This window comes from Rhinopithecus roxellana, chromosome 3 (assembly GCF_007565055.1).
Source record: "Rhinopithecus roxellana isolate Shanxi Qingling chromosome 3, ASM756505v1, whole genome shotgun sequence".
Classification (NCBI taxonomy): Eukaryota; Metazoa; Chordata; class Mammalia; order Primates; family Cercopithecidae; genus Rhinopithecus; species Rhinopithecus roxellana.
In genome coordinates, this window is record NC_044551.1 from 9,257,664 (window position 1) to 9,284,416 (window position 26,753).

General features: G+C 38.0%; 1 protein-coding gene across 4 annotated transcripts in view; it reads right to left on the reverse strand.

The window, feature by feature from the left end:
- Positions 1-446: 446 nt before the first annotated feature.
- Positions 447-26,753, reverse strand: part of DDX4 (DEAD-box helicase 4) — a 79,113-nt gene continuing 52,806 nt past the window's right edge. For 3 of the 4 annotated variants that reach the window (XM_010386466.1, XM_010386467.1, XM_010386465.2), the window contains 10 exons: positions 26,593-26,735; positions 25,801-25,953; positions 24,464-24,618; positions 21,532-21,661; positions 20,011-20,177; positions 14,339-14,484; positions 4,175-4,274; positions 2,757-3,027; positions 2,509-2,619; positions 821-1,135 (listed from right to left, as the gene is read on the reverse strand). In XM_010386466.1, coding sequence (XP_010384768.1) covers positions 1,058-1,135; positions 2,509-2,619; positions 2,757-3,027; positions 4,175-4,274; positions 14,339-14,484; positions 20,011-20,177; positions 21,532-21,661; positions 24,464-24,618; positions 25,801-25,953; positions 26,593-26,735 — 1,454 coding nt within the window. In that variant the 3' untranslated portion in view covers positions 821-1,057. Of the gene's footprint in view, positions 1,136-2,508; positions 2,620-2,756; positions 3,028-4,174; positions 4,275-14,338; positions 14,485-20,010; positions 20,178-21,531; positions 21,662-24,463; positions 24,619-25,800; positions 25,954-26,592; positions 26,736-26,753 lie in introns of all 4 variants that reach the window. The other variant, XM_010386468.1, reaches the window with a different exon arrangement.

Genomic DNA, 26,753 nt, shown 5'->3' on the forward strand with positions numbered 1-26,753 from the left:
GAGGCTGAGGCAGGAGAATTGATTGAACCCGGGAGGCGGAGGTTGCAGTGAGCCACAATCACGCCATTGCACATCGGCCTTAGCAACAAGGAGCAAGACTCCATCTCAAAAAAAAAAAAAAAAAAAAGAAACTTCATATATTCTAGGCATAGCAAGTTCAAGATATATAATGGAAAATGAAGAAAGACAGGGTTCTTTCATCAATCTTAAAATATGAATCAAAATTTATGGAAAGAGTAAGCAGCATTGTTTTTTGTTGATAAACGGGTTTGAGTCCTAAGATTTTCATTGCCACATCTGTAATGTATTTTATAATTAATATTTAATTTATGTAAGACTTTGTTCACTGCATTGGTTACACAAGACACAAAAAAACAGTTTCAAAAATACAGGAGTTTGGGCTAGGATATGCAACAAAGAAAAATTTAAAGTGCTGATGGAAAACTTAAGGGAAAAGTGTTTCATCCTTTATTTCAAGGAAAGATTGTATATTATAAAAACAAACATTGTTATGCCATTGAGTACAGAGCTCCCATCACAAACATTTAACCATTTTCATCATACATCTGATGATCTAAAAATCAAAATCACTTTGAAAGGCTTAAGTATTTTACTGTTTCTTAAAGATTATGTTATCACACTATAGTGACACACTACTGTTTTAAAGACTCAAGTAAAAATGAGACCCAGTAATTTTTAACCAAAAGTGTATCATATCCTATTTACTTGTTTTATAAGATCAATAAACACTATAGTAAGACTTGGCATTTAAACATTAAACATGTCTAAGCCCCCTGAAGAATATACCAGAAATAAGAAAGACATTTAGAATGCTTTAATATTTCTAGTTAATACCGTTTGTATCAGTAACTGCACTGTTGTAAGTTTTAGCATCTCACATAACTAGTCAGTAAGGATTTTTTTTTTAAGTGTAGGAGTGAGAATACAAGGAGAGGAGCTATGAGAATGTCAAGTTTTATACTTCTGTTAAAAACTCAAAAATCAAAACTATTTTCTTCTCTGCATCAAAACCACAGACTTGAAGGATGTTTTGGCTTTAATCCCATGACTCATCATCTACTGGGTTGGGAACTTGTGAAGAAGAAAACCCAGCTGTGTTCAAACTGCTCTTGCCCTGGTAATTATTTAAAAAAAAAAAAAAAAGAAACAAACATTTAATTTTATGACAGCTTTAAAGTTACATCACTCAGACTGAGAGCAAGGACTCAAAGTGTCTATTATGTCTTCCTCAAATACACAAAGAACTTTATTCTCACTAAATCTGATTCACCCGAAAAAAGGCTCATGTCAAACCAGGAAGTCTAAATTGCACAAAATGTTTCAATAAAAATATTTTTTAAGTCAACAGTTTTGACAAGTGGGGAAAACTTAATGCACTACACTCAATGAAACAGCATAAATATTTAATTAGCATGTTCATTGTTTCTATATAAAGGTTGTGCTCAGTCTATAAAAACCTGACATACCAGAAAAGACTTGTAGCCTTATGGCTGGGCGCAGTGGCTCATGCCTGTAATCTCAGCACTTTGAGTCTGAAGCAGGTGGATCACTTGAGGCCATGAGTTTGAAACCAGCCTGGCCAACATGGTGAAATCCTGTCTCTATTAAAAACACACACACACACACACACACACACACACACACACACACACACACACACACACACACACAAGCCCAGCTGAGCATGGTGGCACATGCCTGTAATCCCAGATATACTGGAGGCTAAGGCACGAGAATTGCTTGAACCTGGGAGGCGAAGGTTGCAGTGAGCCAAGATCATGCCACTGCACTCCAGCCTGGACAATAGAGCCAGATACTATCTCAAAAAAAAAAAAAAGAGAGAGAAAATAAAAGGCTTGTAACCCCAATAGGTCCTGTATTTTATATTAATTATTAATGTCAGAATTCAAAAATAATTCCATCAGAAATTTAAAAGATTCCAAATTAAAATTTAAAATCTGGGAAAGGAAGCCGGGCGCGGTGGCTCAAGCCTGTAATCCCAGCACTTTGGGAGGCCGAGATGGGCGGATCACGAGGTCAGGAGATCGAGACCATCCTGGCTAACACGGTGAAACCCCGTCTCTACTAAAAATACAAAAACTAGCCGGGCGAGGTGGCGGCGCCTGTAGTCCCAGCTACTCGGGAGGCTGAGGCAGGAGAATGGCGTAAACCCGGGAGGCGGAGCTTGCAGTGAGCTGAGATCTGGCCACCGCACTCCAGTCCGGGCGACAGAGCGAGACTCCGCCTAAAAAAAAAAAAAAAAAAAAAAAAAAAATCTGGGAAAGGAGACTGTTTAGGCATAAATCTCAAAGTTAATTCCTGACCTTTAAAACCAAAAATATGTATATACATAAAATGTTAATGAAATAATAAAATAGCTACCTTCCAGGCTTGATTATTAAATATTATAGTTACATCACAATATTAAGCACAACATTTACAAAGAGTAACCAGAAGATAAGTTCTGAATTTTTCCCTTCTACTAACCTTTCTAGTATCAACTGATGCAAACACGTTTCCTCTTGTACTACCACTGAAGCCAGGAATGTATGTACTAAAGGCAATTTCTTCCAACCATGCAGGAACATCCTGTTGAGCCTTTAAAAAAAATTGACTTCATATGCAACATAAAGTCTTAAAGATTGGAAAAGTTTACTTGTTATATATATATGCATAAAATGTCTACTTTCAACAACGAAGAAAACTATCCATTCCATTTTAAAAGTTTAACTTACATCTGTCAATACTTTTACTAGAGGCTGTGCTAAGTGGTTATCCGATTCAAGATCAAAAAAGGAAATAGCTCTGCCAGTATTCCCACAACGACCAGTACGCCCAATTCGATGAACATATTCATCAATGGTAGAAGGAAGGTCAAAATTGATAACATGTTGCACATTTTCAATATCCAGCCCTCTGGCAGCTACTGAAGTAGCAACAAGAACTGGGCACTTCCCACAGCGAAAATCTCCAAGAGCTTGCTCCCGCTCTCTCTGTTCCCGATCACTTGAAAGAAAAGAAAGCATGTTATTAGAACCACTCTTAAAATCATTAAAGTGAATCATTAAAGTTCAACATACACATTTCTTTTTAATAATAGTAAGAATAGCAACATTTGGCTGGGCACAGTGGCTCACACCTGTAATCCCAGCACTTTGGGAGGCTGCAGCAGGTGGATCACAAGGTCAGGAGATCTAGACCAGCCTGGCCAACATGGTGAAACCCCATCTCTATTAAAGATACAAAAAATTAGCTGGGCGTGGTAGCATGCACCTGTAAACCCAGCTACTCGGGAGGCTGAGGCAGGAGAATCACTTGAACCCGGGGGTGCAGAGGTTACAGTGAGCCGAGACCGTGCCACTGCACTCCAGCCTGGGCAACTGGGCGAGACTCCATCTCAAAAAAAAAAAAAAAAAAAGAATAGCAGCATTTAACATTAATGTTCACTTCTTATATACCAGGTAGTATACTAATTCCTTCCAAGCTACCATTTTATTTAATCCTCACAATAATACTTTGAGTTGCAAAAATTATCTCCATTTGCAAATGATGTAAAGTAACAACTAATATGTAGAGACAGAATACAAACTCAAGTCTGACAAAAATCAAATCCTATTATAATCTCTATGCTTTATAGCCTTAACATAAAATATACAACTACTTGATTAGAAGGCTTGCTTAAAAAAATATTTTTAAAGTATAATTTCAGAATGCCATATACTATGCAATATTTTAGGATCTACTAATAAAGTGCCAATAAAACTGTATTAATATGACATTTTAAAGCACTCCAATTTTAAAAAGGCCTAAGAAAGATTAGATTTAGCAAAGGAAAAACTTGATATGGGGCCAGAGATCCTTAAGTGAGATCTCGAGAAGTTTCCACTCCTTATGTTGAGGCTGTCTAAGGCAGACCTTGATCTTACCCACCACAACCACTTAGTTCTAAAAACTAAGAATGAAGATGAAAAATACTAGTTTAGTACTCCTGGGTATTACTCTTTTCCTCATATAAAGGACAAAAACAGTTTAGATCTGAGAGAATTCTGAATCCCAATCCTAGGATTATATCACATTAGTTATATAAACTGATGTTTCTTAAATACCAAATAGAAGTCATTCCCCTAATAAAAAATTATATTCATCTACTCACCCATGAATACTTGTAGTTGATATTTTTTCTTGACAAAGAAAAGTTGCAATAAAATCTGCTTTTTTCTTAGTTTCAACAAAGACCATAGTTCTTTCATCCCCTACAGGACAAATGAAATTATTAATATTCAAACTTCAAAATCAGGAAATGAAAAATAAAGCAGGGGTAGGAGGCCGTGCTTGAACAGGAAACGTTGTCCGCCACTGTATTTATTACCAGCACCACAGCCGGACCTGGTACATGAGAGGGACTCTAATTCTAGAATGGATGTCAAAGACACAAGGACTGTTTTCCTAGTTCAGGGATTTAAAAAATTAGCTTGTCCTTCCTCCTCCCAGGCCAACACAAGAAGTAGAACCTTAGGGAAAGGTAAGTCATATCTGTCTGCCAACTCTTAGTAGTATAAAATCGTCTTAGTCCTTTCCTCCCCTCCATTTCCCTCGCTCTATAAATGATTTTTGCTGTCTACCTCTCAAGATAATCCAATCTTTCATTCTCCCGTGATTGCCCGAGGTGTTTACAATAGTGGCATCTGACCTGGGGCTGCTTAATTCTATATAATCAGTGTTCCAAACATTATCTCTAATTCAAATCCCTTCATTCCCAAAATATTTTACAGATTAAAAAATTAAATGACAGCCTTATCCCAGGGTCTTAACTTGCTAAGGAATATTTATTTCTTAAAATATTTAACCAGTAGAAATTCAAGCATGGGCCGGAGATTTTCCCATACAGGGAATTTCCCTATAAAATGTTAGAGAAGAAAGATAATTTATAGCTTTAAAGCATATACAAATGTATTACTGTTCATAATCACTCTCCCCATTTCTCTGTCAGCTCACACCATTTATTCAGCAAATATTGAGTGCCTACTAGATGCCTGTCAACGTTTCTGTTGGATATACAGAAATAAAAGCCACTGCTTTCACTATGGGGAGGCAAATACATATTATGCATTTAGTACTAAAAAGGAAAAAATCAGTAAGATAAAAGGTCCAGAGATGATTACTTTAGATACTTTAAGATAGGCTTATTAGACAGGCCTACTTTAGATATCCCAATTAGATGGTATCTTAGTAAAGATATAAATAAAGATAGTGAACTGTGCAGGTATCTAGGAAAACAGCTTAAGGAAGAGGGAAAGACAAGTCTAAGCCTCTGAGAAATGGGTGTTCTTGGCCGGGCGCAGTGGCTCAAGCCTGTAATCCCAGCACTTTGGGAGGCCGAGACGGGAGGATCACGAGGTCAGGAGATCGAGACCATCCTGGCGAACATCCTGGTGAAACCCCGTCTCTACTAAAAAATACCAAAAAAAAACTAGCCGGGCGAGGTGGCAGGCGCCTGTAGTCCCAGCTACTCAGGAGGCTGAGGCAGGAGAATGGTGTGAACCTGGGAGGCGGAGCTTGCAGTGAGCTGAGGTACGGCCACTGCACTCTAGCTTGGGCAACAGAGCGAGACTCCGTCTCAAAAAAAAAAAAAAAAAAAAAAAAAGAAATGGGTGTTCTTATACTCATCAAACAGAAAAGAGATCCTAATGTGGCCTCTACATCCTGGGCAGAGGGAATAGCAAGTACAAAGGTCATGAGGCAGAAGTCTACCTGGTATATATGAGGAAGAGTAATGGGCCAAGTGTGGCTGGAGTAGGGAGAGCAATAGGAGATAAAGTCAGAGAGGTAATGGAGGCCATATCATAAAGGGCCTTGATGGCTACTGAAAGAACGTTTTTACTCTAAGAAGGGAAAACATGGGGTTTCGAGCAGAGAAGTAACATGATCTGATCTTTAACTGAGGATTTAAAGGATTCTACATATAATTTGATGGTAGAATCAAGAGGATTTTGCTAACAGATGAGACGTATAGTTTGAGAAAGAAATCAAGAGTGATTCCAAGATTTTCTGTTTGAGCAACTGGAAAAATGGAACTAACATTAACTGATATAGGAAGACTACAGGAAAAAATCATTTAGAGAGGATATTTAAGCCTTAGATATCTATTAAACGACCAAGTAGCAAAATCAAAATGCTAACTGGTTCCCATAATGAGTTAAATCTTTGAATCATGGTCATTTTACATTTATTTCAGAATGATGATTTTATGTTTTATTAAAAATTGTTTCAACAGTTCCAGAGGTCATCCAACAAGACGCCCAAGGCTAAAATGGATTCATCTGACAGAGCCACGTACATAGCACTGCTGAGCTCAAGCCCTGGTCTTGTCTTTCCTTGGTTCCCAGTGTGAACTGCAAGTAGCAATAAAAATTTAACTCTGCTGATTCTATTTCCCTAGTTTTTCCCTACTAATTTTGTATTTGTTCTAGGTCAGACAATGAGCTATTTCCCATTGGTGGCGGCAATGACTGCAAATTTAGCTTTATAAGACTATCAACCTCTGTTGGGTGAAAAATGATAGAGAATCAATTTTGTTGGTCTATTTCTGTATGTATTTGCCCCGTGAGTCAAAATCAACTAAGAATATAAAGAATTCTGGCTTTAGTTACTTGATCATAAATTTTTGTATTTCTGTGTTCACTCCTGATGTGTGGCTGACGTGGTGGAACTGAGGCTATAAGTTATCTATGTGCCTGTAATTCAGAAAGGGTTTTATCATTATGTGAAATCAGTTGTGGCTATCCTACAGAAGTTTTTTTTTTTTTTTTTTTTTTTTTTTTTTTTTTTTTTTTTTTTGAGATGGAGTCTCGCTCTGTCGCCCAGGCTGGAGTGCAGTGGCGCAATCTTGGCTCACTACAAGCTCTGCCTCCTGGATTCACGCTATTCTCCTGCCTCAGCCTCCCGAGTAGCTGGGACTACATGCGCCCACCACCATGCCCGGCTTTTTTTTTTTGTATTTTTAGTAGAGACAGGCTTCACTGTGTTAGCCAGGATGGTCTCTCTCTGTCTCCTGACCTTGTGATCTGCCTACCTCAGCCTCTCAAAGTGCTGGGATTACAGGCGTGAGCCACCGCGCCCAGCCCCTATAAAAGTATTAACACTTTAAATTACAAAGTCTCTTAAAGGAACTCTATTCAAATTTGTTTATAAAGATGAATAGAAGAGAAATGTTATCGAAGTAAATATTCCTAAAATATCAGAAAGTAAAGAAATTGAACTTGTAATGCTCTAAACTTTTGAAAAATATATTAAACTTTTTATATTAAATATATTAAATATAATTAAATATTTTATTTAATATAATATAAATATAAATATATTAAATATTTATATTAAATATTAAATTAATATTAAATTATAAATATAAATTATATATAAAATTAAATTATAAATATTTATATTAAATATATTAAACTATATTAAACTTTTGAAAAAACTTATTACGAGAATCAGAAACATTTTAAGAATCCAAGTGGCCAGGCGTGGTGGCTCAAGCCTGTAATCCCAGCACTTTGGGAGGCCGAGACGGGCGGATCACGAGGTCAGGAGATCGAGACCATCCTGGCTAACCCGGTGAAACTCCGTCTCTACTAAAAAATACAAAAAAACTAGCCAGGCGAGGTGGCAGGCGCCCGCAGTCCCAGCTACTCGGGAGGCAGAGGCAGGAGAATGGCATAAACCCAGGAGGCGGAGCTTGCAGTGAGCTGAGATCCGGCCACTGCACTCCAGCCTGGGCAGCAGAGCGAGACTCCATCTCAAAAAAAAAAAAAAAAGAATCCAAGTTCACATAATTAAGTGAAATCTTTGGTAAATGAGACTAATACCTTTGCTTTAAAAAGAAAAAAAAAAACCGTTTCCCCATTATCAGTGTTAAGTTTAACACACTTATTTTACTTGGGTTTGTTTTTCCTAATGTATAGAGGTTTACCAGCAAAATAAGCTAGTAGTATTCCTCCATGATGTTTAAGAGTATGAAAATGGATATCTGTGTTCAACTAAATTCAGTCATTTATTCAATAGTATTTATGTTTTGAAAAATACCATCTTGAAGGTAATTTCCAAAATCTTCAGGTAACTGAAAACAGTAGACAATGCTTGTGTATGAGATCTCCCAGCTTCCCATCTCCCTACTCCCAATTTCCTTTATGAAATAGAAGTTACTATAATTAAAAGATATAATTAACATAAGTGGTTGCAACTACGCCAGGAATAACAGTGACAGTAATAAAAACTGTAATTGCTTTTGTTTCAAGGAAAAAAAGTAGTTTAGTGGCTTTCAAACATTTTGGTCTCTGTCACATTTAAACTCATAAAACACTGACAATCCTGGAGTTTTTCTTGTGTGTTTTGATATTTACTATATCAAAAATTAACACCTAGATAACCTTTAAATAATTATTTGAACAATATTTGCCTATTAAAATAATTATTAGAATAATTATGAAAATTATTTTTACCTTGCAGACCCCATTAGAGGATCTTAGAGAATCTGGGGGAGACACATTTTGTCCTAAAATGTCAGTTTGTTCCAGAACATTGAAAAAGCACAATGAAAGATAAAACTTGGAAACTGTATTTTATCTGCTTTGATTTATAACACTTGGGTCAAAATAAGCTATAAAAGGTGTTAATATTTTAGCAAAGGTCACTTAGTTTTGATGGAATTACTTTCTTGATTTACTGTTTAATGCTTTCCCTTATGAGTTTTTTTTCCTCAGAGCCATTACACTGGATAAAAAGTTATTCTTTACTCTCCTTGTAATCAGCCTAGATCGCAGAGATTCTGTTGACTTTATTAGGTCTGATTGTTTAAAAAAAAAAAAAAGTTGGCCGGGCGCGGTGGCTCAAGCCTGTAATCCCAGCACTTTAGGAGGCCGAGACAGGCGGATCACGAGGTCAGGAGATCAAGACCATCCTGGCTAACACGGTGAAACCCCATCTCTACTAAAAACTACAAAAAACCAGCCGGGCGAGGTGGCGGTGCCTGTAGTCCCAGCTACCCGGGAGGCTGAGGCAGGAGAATGGCATGAACCCGGGAGGCAGAGCTTGCAGTGAGCTGCGATCTGGCCACAGCACTCCAGCCTGGGTGACAGAGCGAGACTCCATCTCAAAAAATAAATAAATAAATAAATAAATAAATAATAAAATAAAATAAAAAAGACTAAAGAAGGGGAAAAAAAGAAGAAAAAAAAGACTAAAGAGAGAAAGTTCCCTATTTATGAAAGAGCTGTGGTTATTTACAACCATGTTAATTTCTATGTTCACTTCTAAATGTTTTATTATCACTTCAATTAAATTGATAACCAAATAGTTTCTCTCATACCCACAAATCCTACAATCAAATATTCAACTCTCCTCTGACAACTCCTTCTGTCTTTTTAAGATCAAATTATAAATTTAGAAGAAGAAATTCACCGAGAAAACTTTTGAGATTTCTCAGAGAGCCCCAAGGAAAGCACAAAGGTTTATTATTTCACCTTATAAAAGAAGGGATTCTAGAAATTACTATTTTTTAAATGTATTACTATTTAAGAGTTGTATGGTAAGAGTTGTCACACCAGAAAAGACTACACTTTGCCAAGATTAAAGAGAATACGTAAAATATTAATACAGGTTGAGCATTCCTAACTTGAAAATCCAAAATCCCAAACTTTTTGAGTACTGACATGATGCTCAAAGGAAATGCTCACTGGAGCATTTCAGAGTTTCGGATTAGGGATGATCAAGTGACAAATACACTGCAAATATTCCAATAGTTAATAAAAAAAAAAAAATCTGAACCATGGCCAGGCATGTTGGCTCACACCTGTAATTCCAGCACTTTGAGAGGCCAAGGCAGGCGGATCACCTGAGGTCAGGAGTTCGAGATCAGCCTGGCCAATGTGGTGAAACCCCATCTCTACTAAAAATACAAAAATTAGCTGGGCGTGGTGGCAGGTGCCTGAAATCCCAGCTACTCAGGAAGATGAGGCAGGAAAATCGCTTGAACCCAGGAGGCGGAGGTTGCTGTGAGCCAAGATAACGCAGTCGCACTCTAACCTGGGCGACAAGAGCGAAACTCCATCTCCAAAAAAAAAAAAAAAAAAATCTGAAACACTTCCGGTCTCAACCATTTTGGATAAGGGATATTCGGCCTGTATTTTTTTTTTTTTTTTTTTTTTAATGCATGCTTTATGGGAGTCCCTCATGATTTGTAAATTCCCTCACCATCCAAAGTATGTTTTTACCCTCAGGAGAAACACTGTTCAAAATTCTATAAAGTAACTCTATGGAGTTTCCCTATATTTATCAAAGTCCTGAAGGTACGCTGCCTGATGCAACAGTACAGTGCTGCCTGTCATAATTTCACTTTTTAAAACGTCTATAACCTTACTTCTTTCCTAACTTGAATCCAGCATCTTCTCCAGTGGTTCTTCACTAGGGATGTACATCAGACTTACACATGGCATTCTGTAAAAATATAAATGTCTGGACCCTATTTCTACATCTACAGGTGAACTCAGTTCCCATTTTGTCTTTCATTGTGCTTTTTCAATGTTCTGGAACAAACTGACACTTCATGACAAAGTAAGTCTTTCCCAGAGTCTCCAAGATCCTCTAAAGAGGTCTGTTAAGTAAAAACAATTTTCATAATTATACTACTAAGTCTATTTACTTTATATTCTTGATATGAAAAGTTACATCTGCTCATTTTCACTAATCAGGCTTCTTCTTTGAAAATAGGCTTAATCAGATGTTTTACCTAGTATTTTTTTGAGTGGCTTTATTACCTTTATTTTGCATGTCATAGAAAAAATTTTATCAGTAGCATTATTCTTATTATGAACCCTCCTCAGACCCTTGATATTTAACAATTACCGGTAACAAATTTACTATGATCATTAAATCTGTCATCTTCAGACAGCTTTTGTCTTCTTTAGATGCTTGCCCAAAGGCTGTGGTGTAAGCTATATAGATCAGAGTCTATGTCCTAAAGGGGAGACTCCAAGCCTTGTGAAGAACTATTAATACTTCAAAGAATAGAGTCTTGGGTAGAAGGTTCTAAAGTTGACTGCTTTGACACCTTTTAGACCCTATCACTGGACTGAGTGAGATTTCCAGGACTAGTCCTTCTAGAAACAGACAGAATCATGCAAGCTGATCCCTAACATATATAATGAAGTAAGAATTACATAAGGACTGAATGAGCTGATGAAGAAAATCTCTCTGTGGTCATGTGTTGGCAATACTGTTAATATTATTTTAATATTCTATTTTCTGGATATATGAAGAAGCTTTTTTTCCTCTTAAGCTAGCTGTCATCTACACATTTTAGTAGACTGCTTTTGTAAACTAAAATCAAACATTCTAAAATCATATCTGACCTCGCATCTCACTGACACCCCATCCCAACCCAAATTCAGATTTCTTAACTAAGTCTCCTTACTTTTCATGGTAGTTATCTGCAACAGTTAAATAAGAATCTGTCTGCCTCCTTTAACCAAGATATAAGTGGACAAGTTACCTGTGCAACTAACATCTCACCTGAAAACGGCATGGCAGGTACGACCAGATACTTTAAGGAACAAAGGTTGGCTTTCCTTATGGAATCAGTGCCTACGAAGACCTCCCATATAAGCTGGCCTGGTGCTTGTCTTACACGGCCCAGTCTTGGAGATTTTAAGGAAGGCCATACACTTCCTGACAGGACATGAACCACAGGAAATATGGGGGACCTTTAGTAGAGTGAGATTCACTCCAATGTATACCCACTGCAGGTGAAACCTAGTAGAGAGAGTTTCTGAGACTTAGTTTCCTATCCCTTAGACAGCAAATAATCAAGGATTTTTAAAGTTCAATCTGACATTCCTTATGAAAACTTCCAGACAAAAGTTAATTTTGTGACTTTAGTAAAAGTCAATACTGTACGGCTCTAGATTTGCAAAACAAACTGAAGGAGGCCTATTTATTGTTAACGAACAATCTTGCTGCACTCATGCCAATAAGCCAGCCAAACATAAGACCAAACTTCTTGTCATCAAGACTCTCTCTGAGATTATTATGGTCATGAGGTAGATACAGGCTGTCAGAAAACATTATGGAAGAATTTGAAGTAAGCAAAAAAGATCACTGTCTAGCACACTCTTTGTGCCTTCTATAGTCTTTTTCATAACTGTTGCAATTGATAGCAATGCCAATGATTCTCAGTAAAAATGCAAATAAAGTTTTACCCTGAAATGTAATTGATTACTGCATTTGAATAATGACCAGTTTTACATCTAAGTTAATTTTAGCATTCCTAATTGCCTAAACTAGGGGTGTCCAATCTTTTGGCTTCCCTGGGCCACATTAGGAGAATTGTCTTAGGTCACACATAAAATACGCTAACACTACTGATAGCTAATGAGCTAAAAAAAAAAACAACAACAAAAAACCAAACAAAAAAACTCACCATGTTTTAAGAAAGGTTACGAATTTGCATTGAACCACATTCAAAGCTATCCTGGGCTGCATATGGCCTGTGGGTTGTGGGTTGGACAAGCTTGGCCTAAACATACATGTATTTTTTGAATTCTCCTTTTGACTAGCTGTAACATCTTACTGGTTCCTTTGGTAACTAAAGAGCTCAATAAATTCTTTGATCCATGTTGATTTAAAATTATGAAAAAGGCAGTTTGGCCGGGCGCGGTGGCTCACGCCTATAATCCCAGCTCTCAGGGAGGCAGAGGCGGGAGGATAGCTTGAGCCCAGGAGTTCGAGACCTGCCTGGGTAATACAGCGAGACCCCGTTCTCCACAAAAAGGAAAAAAAAAAAAAAAAAAAAAAAAAGACAAAAAATTTCTCAAACTCAAGATGAGTATTTGGTTTTTAAAAGTTTTTATAAAACTCAGCACAAACTCAAGACTAGAAGCCTGTAAGTGCTTTTGAAGTCACCTTTCCATTTTTTCTTCTTGCTCATTATTGGAAATTAAAAGATGAGCCACCTTCACATTCCTCTGTCTCAACACTGACATTCAAGCTGAAACGCCAAGTACTAAAATGGAGGGTGTGGATGGGGAAAGTATAACATAATAAGTAGATCTAGCCTGTGAGGTAATCAGAAGGTATTAAAATGAACATATTTAAAATTTTTGTTTCCAGTCTCAAAATAAGGCTATCTTAAACAACCAAACTAAAAAATCAAGACTTCAAAAATAAAAATTGGGCCAGGAATGGCGGCTTACGCCTGTAATCCCAGCACTTTGGAAGGCCAGTGTGAGTGGATCACTTGAGCCCAGGAGTTCAAAACCAGCCTGGGCAACATGGTAAAAACCCCATGTCTACAACAACTAAAAAGTTGGCTGGGCATGGTGGTGCACGCCTGTAGTCCGAGCTACTCAGGAGACTGACGTGGGAGAACTGCTTAAGCCTGGGAGCTTGAGGCTGCAATGAGCTGTGGTCATGCTACTGCACTCCAGCCCTGGCAATAAAGCAAGGCTCCGCCTCAAAAAAATAAAAATAATAAAAAGTAAAATTGGGGTGAGTACAGTGGCTCATGGCTGTAACCTCAGCACTTTGGGAGGACAAGGTGGGAAGACAGAGGCCAACAGTTCAAGACCAGCCTGGTCAACAGTGTGATCTCTATCTCTACAAAAAAATAATAAAGAATTAGCCAGGCATGATGGTACATGCCTATAGTCCTAGCTACTTGGGAAGCTGAGGTGGGAGGGTCGCTTGAGGCCAGGAGTTTCAGGCTGCCATGAACTATGACTACACAATTATTTCAGGCCAGGCAACAAAGTGAGACCATGTCTCTAAAAAAATAATAAAATAAAAATAAAAATTGATTGGGGGAGTAGAGAAGAAAAAAAATTTCCCACAGATATTGTGAAGGAAGACAACTAGATCTTAAGCCCCTTTTAGCTAAAAAGTTATTCAAATCTATGAATTTGGGAAGCCTTAGGAAGCAAGAACTAGGAACCAGAAACAGAAAAATAATCTGCTTTTGATGGAGTAATAGTGTGATGTAAACATGTATCACTACTAAGCCTTTCTAGTTTCCTAAAAAATAGATATACTTCTGGTGGAATAATTAAAATGCAGTCTCAAATCCTTCCTATTTTCAAACTTAATGGTGGAGAAAGGACTGTATTTTTATACAATTTACCCAGAAAACTGAATCATAAAATTTTTTATAAAAGAGCTCTAGAGGGAGAGAGAATTCAAACAAACTTATCAGACCAAACAATTCTTCAGTGATTTTTAAAAATTATTCATTTAAAAAAATCATGACAAAAAATGTATCAACATAAGATACCTATGTTTCGTAGAATTTCAACAAGTTTTTCTCTTTTTGAGAACTGGCCAACTTGGAGAACGGTCTGCTGAACATCTCTACATGCTCCACCCACTTGTCCAACAGCAACAAACAGATAATTCGACTTTAAAAACTCTGCAGCCAACCTTGAAAAACAAAAGATTATTCTTTAACTTATCCTCCTCTCCATTAGTATCCATAATATCCACTGAATTCCTGTAGGTGTTATCTCAATATTAATCAGACAGCAGACTACGACAGCTATAAGATGGTTGGTTACTTATATCACCCAAGTACTATTTTGAAAGATCAGTATAAAATATTAGCATTTTGCAAAATACATAACTACTAGAGAAAAAGTTTGTCACAGTATGTATATGGTAATTACAAGTGGATTTGCTATCCATGCAAAACTATATAAAATATGTGTATAACACTTAAAAAAAGCATCAACTAAAAGAAATAAACTGCAATAAGCAGGAATTATTTTTTAGTAAAAACTGAAATGTAAGCCTAAGGCACAAATTCTGTTCTCCACTCATTGTTTTTATGTATGCTATTATTAGTTGTTTTCTGAAAATATTACCTATTAAATTACTCTACTTCAAATGAATGATTTCAAGCAAACCAGACCTTAGGTCAGTGCTCTCTATGTCATGACACACATAGAAAGTAGTATTTACAAGGCACAATTGGGCAAAACAAGTGAGACAGGATGAAAGGCCCAGGGACATGGTGGAATCAGGATAGGTGTGCCTGCCCCAAAGGTTAAGGGTATCAATATCTTGACACATAGTTAACTCACTATCAGCATGCAACTGAGAAGTCTTGCTTTAGATCACATAGAAACATGGGGGAGTGGACAAAGTTGCTAATGAGAAAGATGAGTTTTTAGGGATAAATGGGGAGGTTCAAATCTCTCTTCAATGCTTCTCCCTCCTATGTAGCAGTCCCTTATTTACCAGCTGGCTCCTTCATGAAAATAGCTCAAATTCAGCATATCCAGAATCTTAATAAATCACTGCTTCTTCTTTCTCCTTACTTCATCTCTTATCATAAAATAAAAGCTTTTTTTTTTTGCCTTCTTTTAGAGTCACTCTGTCACCCAGGCACAAAAGTTGAACTCATCTGAAATTCTCCATCATTCTTTTCCTTCACTAAAACTACAGAGTGTTTTGTGTCATGTATACAAGGTACTGGGAGTAGAAAGATGAACATGGTGTTAGCCTATGAGGTCATCACATCAAGTAGGAAAGATATATTTAAAAAATTACAATTTTAGTGTTAGAATAATGTTTACTGAACACTATGTTCCAAGAAATGTACAAAGTGACTTAAATAGTTTCTTTCACAAGATACACTAGCAGGAAATGGATGAAATGATGTCTATTTAGAAAAATCCTCAAGTTTGAGGCGGGGCACAGTGGCTCATGCCTATAATCCCAGCACTTTGGAAGGCCAAGGCATGTGGATCACTTGAGTCCAGGAGTTTGAGACCATTCTGGCCAACATGGTGAAACCCCAAATCTACAAAAAATAAAAAATTAGCCAGGTGCGTATGCGCACACCTGTAGTCCCAGCTACCCAGAAGGCTGAGGTGGGCCTAGGATGGCTTCAGTCAGGGAGGTCGAGATGGCAGTGAACCATGATTGTGCCTCTGAACTCCAGCCTGGGCAACAAGAGTGAGACCTTACCTCGCTTCAAGTTTGAAGCTTGATCTAGGTTGATCTAGGGAAGCAGCAGGCAAGAATGTGGAACACTAATGATTGGGGAAAGGCTTTCTATGCAGAAGGATAGAAGAAACAGGCACAAATAATGAGAAAAGTAAAATTCAGCTTTCTCAGCCAAGAGGAAATAGCTCTAGTAGATTAGAAACACACGACTCCAGGTAAGAAAGTAGCAGGTAAGCCTGAGATTGTCATGTGTTAAAGAGTTTAAAAATCAGTCTATGAAGATGAAAAGATATGGGAAGGTTTATTTTAAATAAATGTCTAAAAGAATCAGACTTTATTTTGGCATTGCCACTAATGCAGAAGTGACACTAGAAGCAGGGAGACAGGTTAAAAAGCCACTTCCAGTGAGCAGGGCAAAACTGATAAGGACCTAAATTAAGGTGGGAAATAGAGAAGAAGCTAACAGATATGAAATATTTTAGAGATTACTGCTGTAATGGTTAATATTTGGTGTCAACTTGACTGGATTGAGGGATGCCTAGATGGTCAGTGAAAAACTATTTCTGGATGTGTCTCTGAGGGTGCTACCAGAGGAGACTGACATTTCAGTTGGTAGACCGGGAGAAGAAGGCCCACCCTAAATGTGGGTGGACACCATCCAGTTGGCTACCAGCGCGGTTACAATGACGCAGGCAGAAGAAGGTGGGGTAACTTTGCTTGCTGAGTCTTCTGGCTCTCTTTCTTCTTCCCATGCTGGATGCTTGCTTCTGCTCCTCCTGCCCTTGGACATCATACTCCAGGTTCTTCAGACTTTGGACTCTGGGACATGCACCAGCGGCTTCTTGGGGGATCTATCAGCTTACTTGGTTTTGAGGCTTTCAGACTTGGACTGAGCCACTACTGGTTTCTCTCTTCTCCAGCTTGCAGATAGCCTATCATGGGACTTTACCTTGTGATTGTGTGAGCCAATTTTCCCTAATAAACTTACTTTTATATCTATATATATATTATTGGTTCTGTCCTTCTGGAGAACCCTAATATCACTGCCACGTTGTACTGAGACAGGGTCTTACTCTGTTGCCTAGGCCAGAGTATAGTGGCACAACCATGGATCACTGCAGCCTCAACTTCCCGGGCTCAAGACATCCTCCCACTTTAGCCTCCTGAGTAGCTGAACCTACAGGTGCATGTCACCACACCCAGCTAATTAAAAAAATTTTTTTTTACATAGACAGGGTCTCACTATGTTGCCCAGGCTGGGCCTGAACTTCTAGGCTCAAATGCTCCTCCCACCTTAGCCTCCCCCAAGTGTTGGGATTATAGGCATGAGCTACCACGCCTGGCCCAAGTTGAGTATTTTTAAAAGCGGAGTTAAAAGACTGTGAGAAAAGAATCACCATGATTCAAAACTTTCTGGCTTCAAAAGATCATGATGCCAATAACCAGAATAAAGAAAACTGGAAAAAGGGAGCTGAAGAAAAACTGCATTCTATTTTGGACATGAACGTGAGTTACTAGTTATTCATCTGAGAGAAAAAACACCCCAAGAAGTTAAATTTGAAAGTCTGGGCCGGGTTTGGTGCCTCACACAATCTCAGCACTTTGGGAGGCCGAGGCGGGCGGATCACCTGAGGTCAGGAGTTCAAGACCAGCCTGACCAACATGGGGAAACCCCATCTCTACTAAAAATACAAAATTAGCCAGATGTGGTGGTGCATGCCTGTAATCCCAGCCACTGGGAAGGCTGAGGCAGAATCACTTGAACCCTGGAGGCGGAGGTTGTGGTGAACTGAGATCGTGCCATTGTACTCTAGCCTGGGCAACAAGAGCGAAACTCTGTCTCAAAAAAAAAAAAAAAAAAAAATGTCTGGGGCTACAGAGAGAGATTAGGAATACAGGGAAGAAATCTGGGAGAGTTATAGGTATAACTAGAAGCCATGGCAGAGTTACAGGTATAACTAGAAGCCAAGGGAACAGATATACCATAACTCAGGGAATATGCAGAATGAGAAAAGGACTTTGCACAGAATGATGGGCAACTGGTAACATTTAAGAGCAGACAATGAAGCAACTGAGGAAGAGTCAGGAAGCAAAGAATGTAAACAACCCAAGGTCAGATAGGAGCTTATTTTGTTTAACATATATCCCCAAAGCTTATAATCAAATATGATTCACAAAAGATCCTCAACAAATATTACTGACAGTAGTACACGTTTGCCATTTTGGGTGGTCAACATACAAATACTTTCCCATTTCAGGGTAAATCTAAAAAGAGTCAGGCTGCTAATTAGATAGTTACCAAAGCAAATGGTGGGAATGCAAATACCCCATCTCCAATTGAAAATACTATCCAGGGCAGGGTGCGGTGGCTCATGCCTGTAATCCCAGCACTTTGGGAGGCCGAGGCGGGCAGATCACCTGAGGTCAGGATTCCGAGACCAGCCTGGCCAACATGGTGAAACCCCATCTCTACTAAAAATACAAAAAAAAAAAAAAAATTAACCAGGCGTGGTGGCAGGCGCCTGTAATCCCAGCTACTCGGGTGGCTGGGGCAGGAGAATCGCTTGAACCCAGGAGATGGAGGTTTCAGTGAGCCAAGATCACACCATTTCACTCCAACCTGGGCGACTGAGCAAGACTTCGTCTCAAATGAAAAAAAAAAAAAAAAGAAAGGACAGGAAAGGAAGGAAAGAAGGAAATACTATTCAACTGTTAAGAAATGATTGTTTTATGTATCACTAAGAAAGAAAAATATCCTGCCAATTGATCTAATGCTGTCTTATGAGTTCTATTTTCCCTCAATAAAGAACTCTTTCTTTCTAACTTTACACAAAGATTTACCATATAAAAAATAGATCAATAGCCAGCACCACTATTCAAGGGCTTGGGAATGTTTGATATACTAGCACAGGATCCCATGTAACATTCTATCAAACCAGGGGACCAACTTTAAAGCAAAAGAGGCGTTGGGACAGGCCCATAACCATAGGATTCACAGATAATATATACCGCATCACTCAGAAACTGCCAACCTGAGAGAACACTGGAACTGTCTGCAGAAAAAAAAGTTCAAGGGCCAGTTTGGAGGCAACTCTTTATGAAGACAGGGCATTATCCAACATGACACAGTAATTCTTCAAATCAAATATCTATATATGGTGCATGAGTCTGGGAATTCAGGAAAGCAAGCAATACAGGCCCACCTATCATCACTCTCAATGACCCACTTGGGAAATCTATGCTTCCCATCCCTTCTTGTCCACCAACTTTACGTTCTATAGGTTTTGAGGTCTTGGTTCCCAAAGAGAAAAGTTCCACTAGAGAAAATAGCAAGAGTCCTGCTGAATTACAGATGGTTCCCCACTTACAACAGGGTTACATCCTGATAAACCTATTGTAAGTCCAAAATATCTTAAGTCAAAAATGCAATTAATACCTATGATAAACCATTACAAAGTTGAAAAATCATAAAATCATACATTGAACCACAGGACCATCTGTATAAGCTTCTGTTGTTGCCTGGGCACTTCTGGCTCCTTGAGACAAGGGGCTAAGCAGGAAAAAGAGTCACCATTCCAGTAGGGATGTGTCACCCTAATCTCTGAATTCACTAGAACACATGGTATATAACATGATCTTCAAATATCTGCCAATAATTGGTATATGAATTTTCTATCAAAGCCTTAGTTCTCCCAAATCCTATACATTTAGGTTTGAAAAGAAGGCATAATAATAAAAATAACTTCATTTAGTAAGCACTTATTAAACCCTAGCTGCATTCTATGCAACACACACACACACACACACACACACACTTTTTAAATAAAATGTGATGTTAACACAAATTTCTAAAGGTAAACATTTTAGAAATACATCTACTTTTTAAACTACCTATATTAAAATCTTCAAGACAAATCTCTAAAAATAGGATATTCACATTGCTTCCACTTTGATAAAAGTATGTATATAACCAAATTATTTTTAAGAAAAAAACTTAACCTTTGAATTTCCTCTGGAAAAGTTGCACTGAACATAAGGGTTTGGCGCTGTTCCTTTGATGGCATTCCTGGGCAAGAAATTAACTTCTTCATTTCTGGACCAAAACCCATATCCAACATGCGATCAGCTTCATCCAAAACTAAGTATTTGATCTGTTTGAGACCAATCTTTAAGGATATTTTCAAAGGTAAAAGAGAAAATGCATATTAGTTTATATTAAACTATTCTCCACAATTCCAACTGTTAAAATACTGTGAAGAACAAAGACTAGAAATTGGTGTATAAAATGAGAATTGTTATGCTTAGATATTACTGCATTATTTCAGTTCAATTTTCTGTTATAAAGCATTTTTAAAATTAAGTCTAAAAGAAACCAAACATCTAGATCAACACTGTGCAATAAAACTTTCTGCAATTACTTAAAAGTTCTATTAACTGCACCTTTTTTTTTTTGAGACGGAGTCTTGCTCTGTTGCCCAGGCTGGAGTGCAGTGGCACAAGCTCAGCTCACTGCAACCTCTGCCTCCTGGGTTCAAGTGATTCTCCTGCTTCAGCCTCCCAAGTGGCACATGCCTGTAGTTCCAGTTACTCCGGAGGCTGAAGTGGCTCATGCCTGTAATCCCAGCACTTTGGGAAGCTGAGACAGGCATATCACGAGGTCGGGAGATAGAGACCCTCCTGGTTAACACAGTGAAACCCCGTCTCTGCTAAAAATACAAACAAAAAAAAATTAGCCAGGCGTGGTGGCAGGCGCCTGTAGTCCCAGTTACTCCGGAGGCTGAGGCAGGAGAATGGCGTGAACCCGGGAGGCAGAGCTTGCAGTGAGCTGAGATCGCGCCACTGCACTCCAGCCTGGGTGACTGAGCAAGACTCTGTCTCAGAAAAAAAAAAAGAAAAGACTCTTAACTCAGAAGGACCCTTGAAAGAGTTTTTAAAAAGTGTATCTGGTTCATTAAGGTGAACTGAAAGTACTGATTTAGAGATGTAAAAATGTGGTATATGAATTCCTAAATAAGTACATGGCCCTAAAATCTTTTTAAAGATTTAGAAAATTAACAATCCTGGTTAGTATCATTCCCATGCTTACACAGGAGACAGAATTATTGATGCCACAAAGGGTTTCTTACAGGAGAAAAACTATTTCCCCAAGACATGTATGAAACCAGATAGAAAGTTACTAACTACAATTTTCCCCCAGTGTAGTGGGACATAGAATATGGATTCTGGAACCAGACCCAGATTCTAACATTAGCTCTATACTTACTAGAGCTAACTGAGGGATTTTTAAAATAAATTACATAATCTCAATGAGTTTGTTTTCCCAAGTATAAATTAGAAAACACTATTCCCTGTTGCGATTATCTTGAGAATTATGTAAGAATGCATTCAAAGAATGTGATGGAGGCTAACACATAAATGGTGCTCTAGTAAATACATCTGTCTTTACCTCATTCTTTCCTTTTCCCATACCAAAAAAAAAAGGATCAAATCTCACAACTTCATTATTCCTATATGGCATACCTTTTCTTTGCCTATGATATCCATCAGTCTTCCAGGAGTAGCACATAATATATTACAGCCTTGTACTATTTGTCGAATTGAATGCCCCAGCTGGGTTCCCCCATATATAACAACAGCTCTTACACAAGTCCTATTAACAAGAAAACTAAATGTTACTTTCTAGTTATTTAAAAATTAGGCATCTGTTTCTAACAAGATATAAAACAAAATCCAGCCGGGCGCGGTGGCTCAAGCCTGTAATCCCAGCACTTTGGGAGGCCGAGACGGGCAGATCACGAGGTCAGGAGATCGAGACCATCCTGGCTAACATGGTGAAACCCCGTCTCTACTAAAAAATACAAAAAAACTAGCCAGGCGAGGTGGCGGGCGCCTGTAGTCCCAGCTACTCGGGAGGCTGAGGCAGGAGAATGGCGGGAACCCGGGAGGCGGAGCTTGCAGTGAGCTGAGATCCGGCCACTGCACTCCAGCCTGGGCGACAGAGCGAGACTCCGTCTCAAAAAAAAAAAAAAAAAAAAAAAAAAAAAAAAAAATCCAAAAAGAAAAAACATTCAACTATCTAAAAAAAATATTAAATTATGGCTGGGTGCAGTGACTCACGCCTGTAATCCCAGCACTTTGGGAGGCCAAGGCAGGCAGATCACCCGAGGTCAGGAGTTTGAGACCAGCCTGGCCAACATGGTGAAATCCAGTCTCTACTAAAAATGCAAAAAATTGGCCAAGCATGGTAGCATGCGCCTATAATGCCAGCTACTCAGTGGCTGAGGCAGGAGAATCGCTTGAACCCAGGATGCAGAGGTTGTGGTGAGCCGAGATCCCACCACTCTACTCCAGCCTAGGCAACACAGCGAGTCTCCACCTAAAAAACAAACCAAAAATGTGGTATTTTACTTGATTTTTAAAAAATTACAATACTTTTGGGGGAACAGGTGGTACTTCATTACATGAGTAAGTTATTTAGTGGTGATTTCTGAGACCTTTTACTTGATTTAAAAGCCTGAAAGCAACATGGTACATGAGGATTAGCAAGATATAAACACTGAAATAAGCAATTCATGTTTTTCCAAAAGATCTATCAGGTTTGATATTAAAGTGATTTTGACAAGCATGGAAAAAAAATAAAATCACCTGTGGTGGTTTTAACATACATATACAAATTCTTCAATGTATTTCTTCCTTCAAATATGGATTCCACCTTTCCCCTTCAGTGTGGGCAAGGCTAGCCTCATGAGTGTGCAACCTGTCCAGTCACACAGAGTTCCAAGTTTAGAAGAACCCTGTGCTTCATTTAACGCTCTGCTGTCGCTGCCCTGAAATCTGTAATAATTTTACAACAAAGGACCTGCACTTTCAATTTTGCACTAGTTCCAATTATAATAGCCACTCCTGAGTGGGGTCAAACTTAGTGACTTGCTTCTTACAATGTGGCAGAATGACAATGTGTGACTTTTGGGACTATTTCATAAAAGCTATTACAGCCACCTCTTTGTTCTTACTGATCACTCAATCTAGGGGAAGTCAGTGCCATTTAATCATGCATCCCTATGGAGAGATCCAGTGAAGCCCTCAGATGACTGGCTTGACATCTTGTCTGGTTAACAATCTTGTCAACCAGGATTGGTTGACATCTCGTCTACAATCTCATAAGAAACTCTTAACACAGAAGGGCCCAGCTAAGCCAAGTTGTTCCCCAATTCCTAAGCCCCCCAAATGGTGAGACAGTAAATGTTTATTGTTGAAAGCAACTATGTTTTAAGGGAGTTTGTTAGGCAGCAATAACTAAATGTTGGCGAAAGGTATACTGAAATTGGACTTCTGATACACTGCAGGCACAAATACACATTAACTGCAAGCTTTAAAACAAGTTCCTGCTCTTTAACATTAAAACTGATAAAACTCTATTCTAAGAAAATACTTAAAACAGAAAACTTCTTTTTTTTTTTTTTTTTTTTTAAGTCAAGGTCTGTCATCTAGGCTGGAGGGTAGTGGTGCAATCACAGCTTACTGCAGCCTCGACCTCCCAGACTCGGGTAATTCTCCCATCTCTCAGGCTCCCGAGTAGCTGGGACTACAGGGGTGCACCACTACACCTGGCTAATTTTTGTATTTTGGCCTCCCAAAGTGCTAGGATTACAGGTGTAAGCCATCATATCCAGCCAAAACAGAAAAACTATGTAGCAAGATATACATTGCAATTCTGTTTACAATAGCCCCAAGTTAGAAAAAACCTAAATATCCCAGAATAAATAAAATGTATGCACATGGGCAATTTAAGTCATTAAAAATCAGTTCTTATTATGCAATAAGCATTTTCTGTATTATAAAGTTTTATGTAAAAGAATAGGAAATTATTAGAATACCCTGAGTTCATTTTTAAATATACATTAAAAACTACCAAGAAATAATACCAGTATGTTTGCTATTTTCTACTTCTAATCTTATCTGTTTTTTAAATTAAAATTTTACTTTTTTAGAGACAGCGTCTTGCTGAGTGTGGTGGTGCAATCACAGTTCACTGCAGCCTCAAACTCCTGGACTCAAACAATCCTCCTGCCTCAACCTCCTAAGCTCCTAGGACAACAGGTGTGCATTACCACGTGCTGGCTAGTTATTTTATTTTTTGTAGAGATGGGGTCTCACCATGTTACCCTGGCTGGTCTCGATCTCCTGGCCTCAAGCAGTCCTCCTGCCTGGGCCTCACAAAGCACTGGGATTATAGTCATGAGCCACCAAGTCCAACCTATTAACCTAATTTTTAATAAGCATGTTTCTTTTTAAAAATAAAAAGGATTCCATAAACAAGATAATAAAAAATTATACTTTAAGTAATGCTAAAAATTACTTGAGTGCATTATTACTGAGTTCTTCCAAAAGTGAGGGGAAAAAAATCTCTAAAGAAAAAACTATTTTGTGAGTAGCATTCTGATGTACTTACCCAAAAGAAAATTTTCTGGCTTCCAAATAAATCTGGTTGACCAATTCTCGAGTTGGTGCTACAATAAGACACTCTGGTTCCTGCAACTCTTTAAAACGACTGGCAGTTATTCCATCATGCATCATATGAGCCAAAATCGGGAGGAGAAAAGCCGCCTAGAAGTTAAGTTGCCTACTTTACAAACTTATAGCACATCACTTTTATCCCTATGGAAAGCTAATCCTCATGTCCTTATAGCCTTTAGACTCTACTTCCATCCTACTGGGAAATTCAAGATGAAAAATGAAAACAACTTTCATTTCAATGTGTTCTTAACATTTAGGTCTTTATGCTCTTATTATACAATATAAAATTTGGTAAAACTAATCTACCCTATCAAATTTTTTCAGTGTATTTTTAAAAGCATACCCATGAATTCTAAACAGATCAACAACATTAGCCTATTTATAGAGGAAAATAATAAATGTAATTGCTGCAAATCATTACAGTGAACAATTACTCTAAGTTAGTCCTTTTGAGGTCATAAAATCATCACTCAGAATGGATGACAAAAGTGGTCCACAGAGCAAAAACTTAGAAATCATCATTTGTATTACTGAACACATTACCCTTACTGAAGTTACATCTGGCAACAGAAATTTTGTGCTAGAGTTTTCTCATTTAAGCAAATAAGACACTTGCTAAACTTTACCTCCAAAACCATATGTAACACTCTCATCAGCTGCTATACAATATCTGTATTTCCTTATAATTCTACTATGAAGGCTGATTAAGACTAAAATAGTATGACCTCATGGACTCTATGATCATAGAAATAAGAGTCTCATCTCATGGAGTCGTAATTAACACACAAATTTCCCAGATTAGTCCTAAAACCAACCTGGTCTCATCAGACTTCTTTTATCATTAGCATAACCTGAGGTCACTGAATACTAAGGAATCATGCACAATGCATGTAACTGTTTCTCATTCTTTATCTTTTGACTTCAAGAGTGTACCAGCTATAATACAGAAATTACTTTCTTCCTCTCCCACTGTTTTATAATCTCTGCTTTGACTTTCAGACACTTTGTTTTAGATACTACCATGCTTCAGAAAGAGCTGCACACAGAAAAGATTAAACATCTATAGACTGCAACACTACCCTAGAAATAGTTCAGAATTCTTTCTTTAGAAGTACACAAATCCTAATAAAAATCAGAAGCAAAACCATCAATACTTATGACAGCTCACTGAAACCATCTACAAACCTTCTACTCAAAAGAAAAAACCAAGTTACTAAGGAAGAACCAAAGCTCAAAAAACCTAACAGTTTGGACATGTGGGGAAAGACTTACAGTCTTCCCAGACCCTGTTTGAGCACAAGCCATCAAATCTCGTCCTGCAAGTATGATAGGAATACTGTATTTTTGCACAGGAGTAAGCTTAGTATAACCAGCTTTAGCAATGTTGTTATTCAGTGTCTGACAGAGATTAGCTTCTTCAAAAGTCTGAAAATTTAAAAAAAAGCAGTGATTACATTCTATATATCATATGCAGATCATTTATAAGCATATTTCATTCAAGCTACTTTCCAAGTTCTGTTTAATTCTACTTTATATACTAAAGTGACTTTAGTAACATGCCCCCACTCAAATATTCAAAGCCTGTATATTATAATATAATTTGACAGAATCAGGAAGTATTCCCCACAAATGGTGGTTTTAAAACATTTTTCCTGCCCCTTAAAACCTATGAGATATGAAGAATTCTGCTAGTAATGGCTTGTTCTAAGTATAATTATCAATAGGAGACAGAGGGCTCCCCCTCTCAGAAAAATCACTGCCCTAAGACACACTTTCTCACAATCTTGGGAAAACATCTTGAATTACTAGGAAAAGTATTATATTAAGGAAGTTTAAATAAAATTCTCATCCCGGTATGGGGAGTAGGGATGAAATCTATTACTCTCTTTTGACATAGCAATTAATTCTATTGTAGATGGTAAGACATCACTCTAAATTTCCAACCTAAGACCTTAGATATGAGAGGTGAAATTTGTGTGTTGATATCAGCTTTACAAACTATATAACGTATTTTAAAAGTAAAGTTTGCTACACAGCCAATACAGAAACAATTAATTCACTGACCAGAATTGCTGGTGGTGCATCATGTCCAGACACTTCCACAAGAATAGTGTCGTATTTGTCAAAGTTTATGCCTGTCTGATAATGTGCAAAGATGGAGTCCTCATCCTCAGGTGGAGGTGGCGGTATGTAGGTCACTTTTGGTCCTTGGAATTTAAATTAAA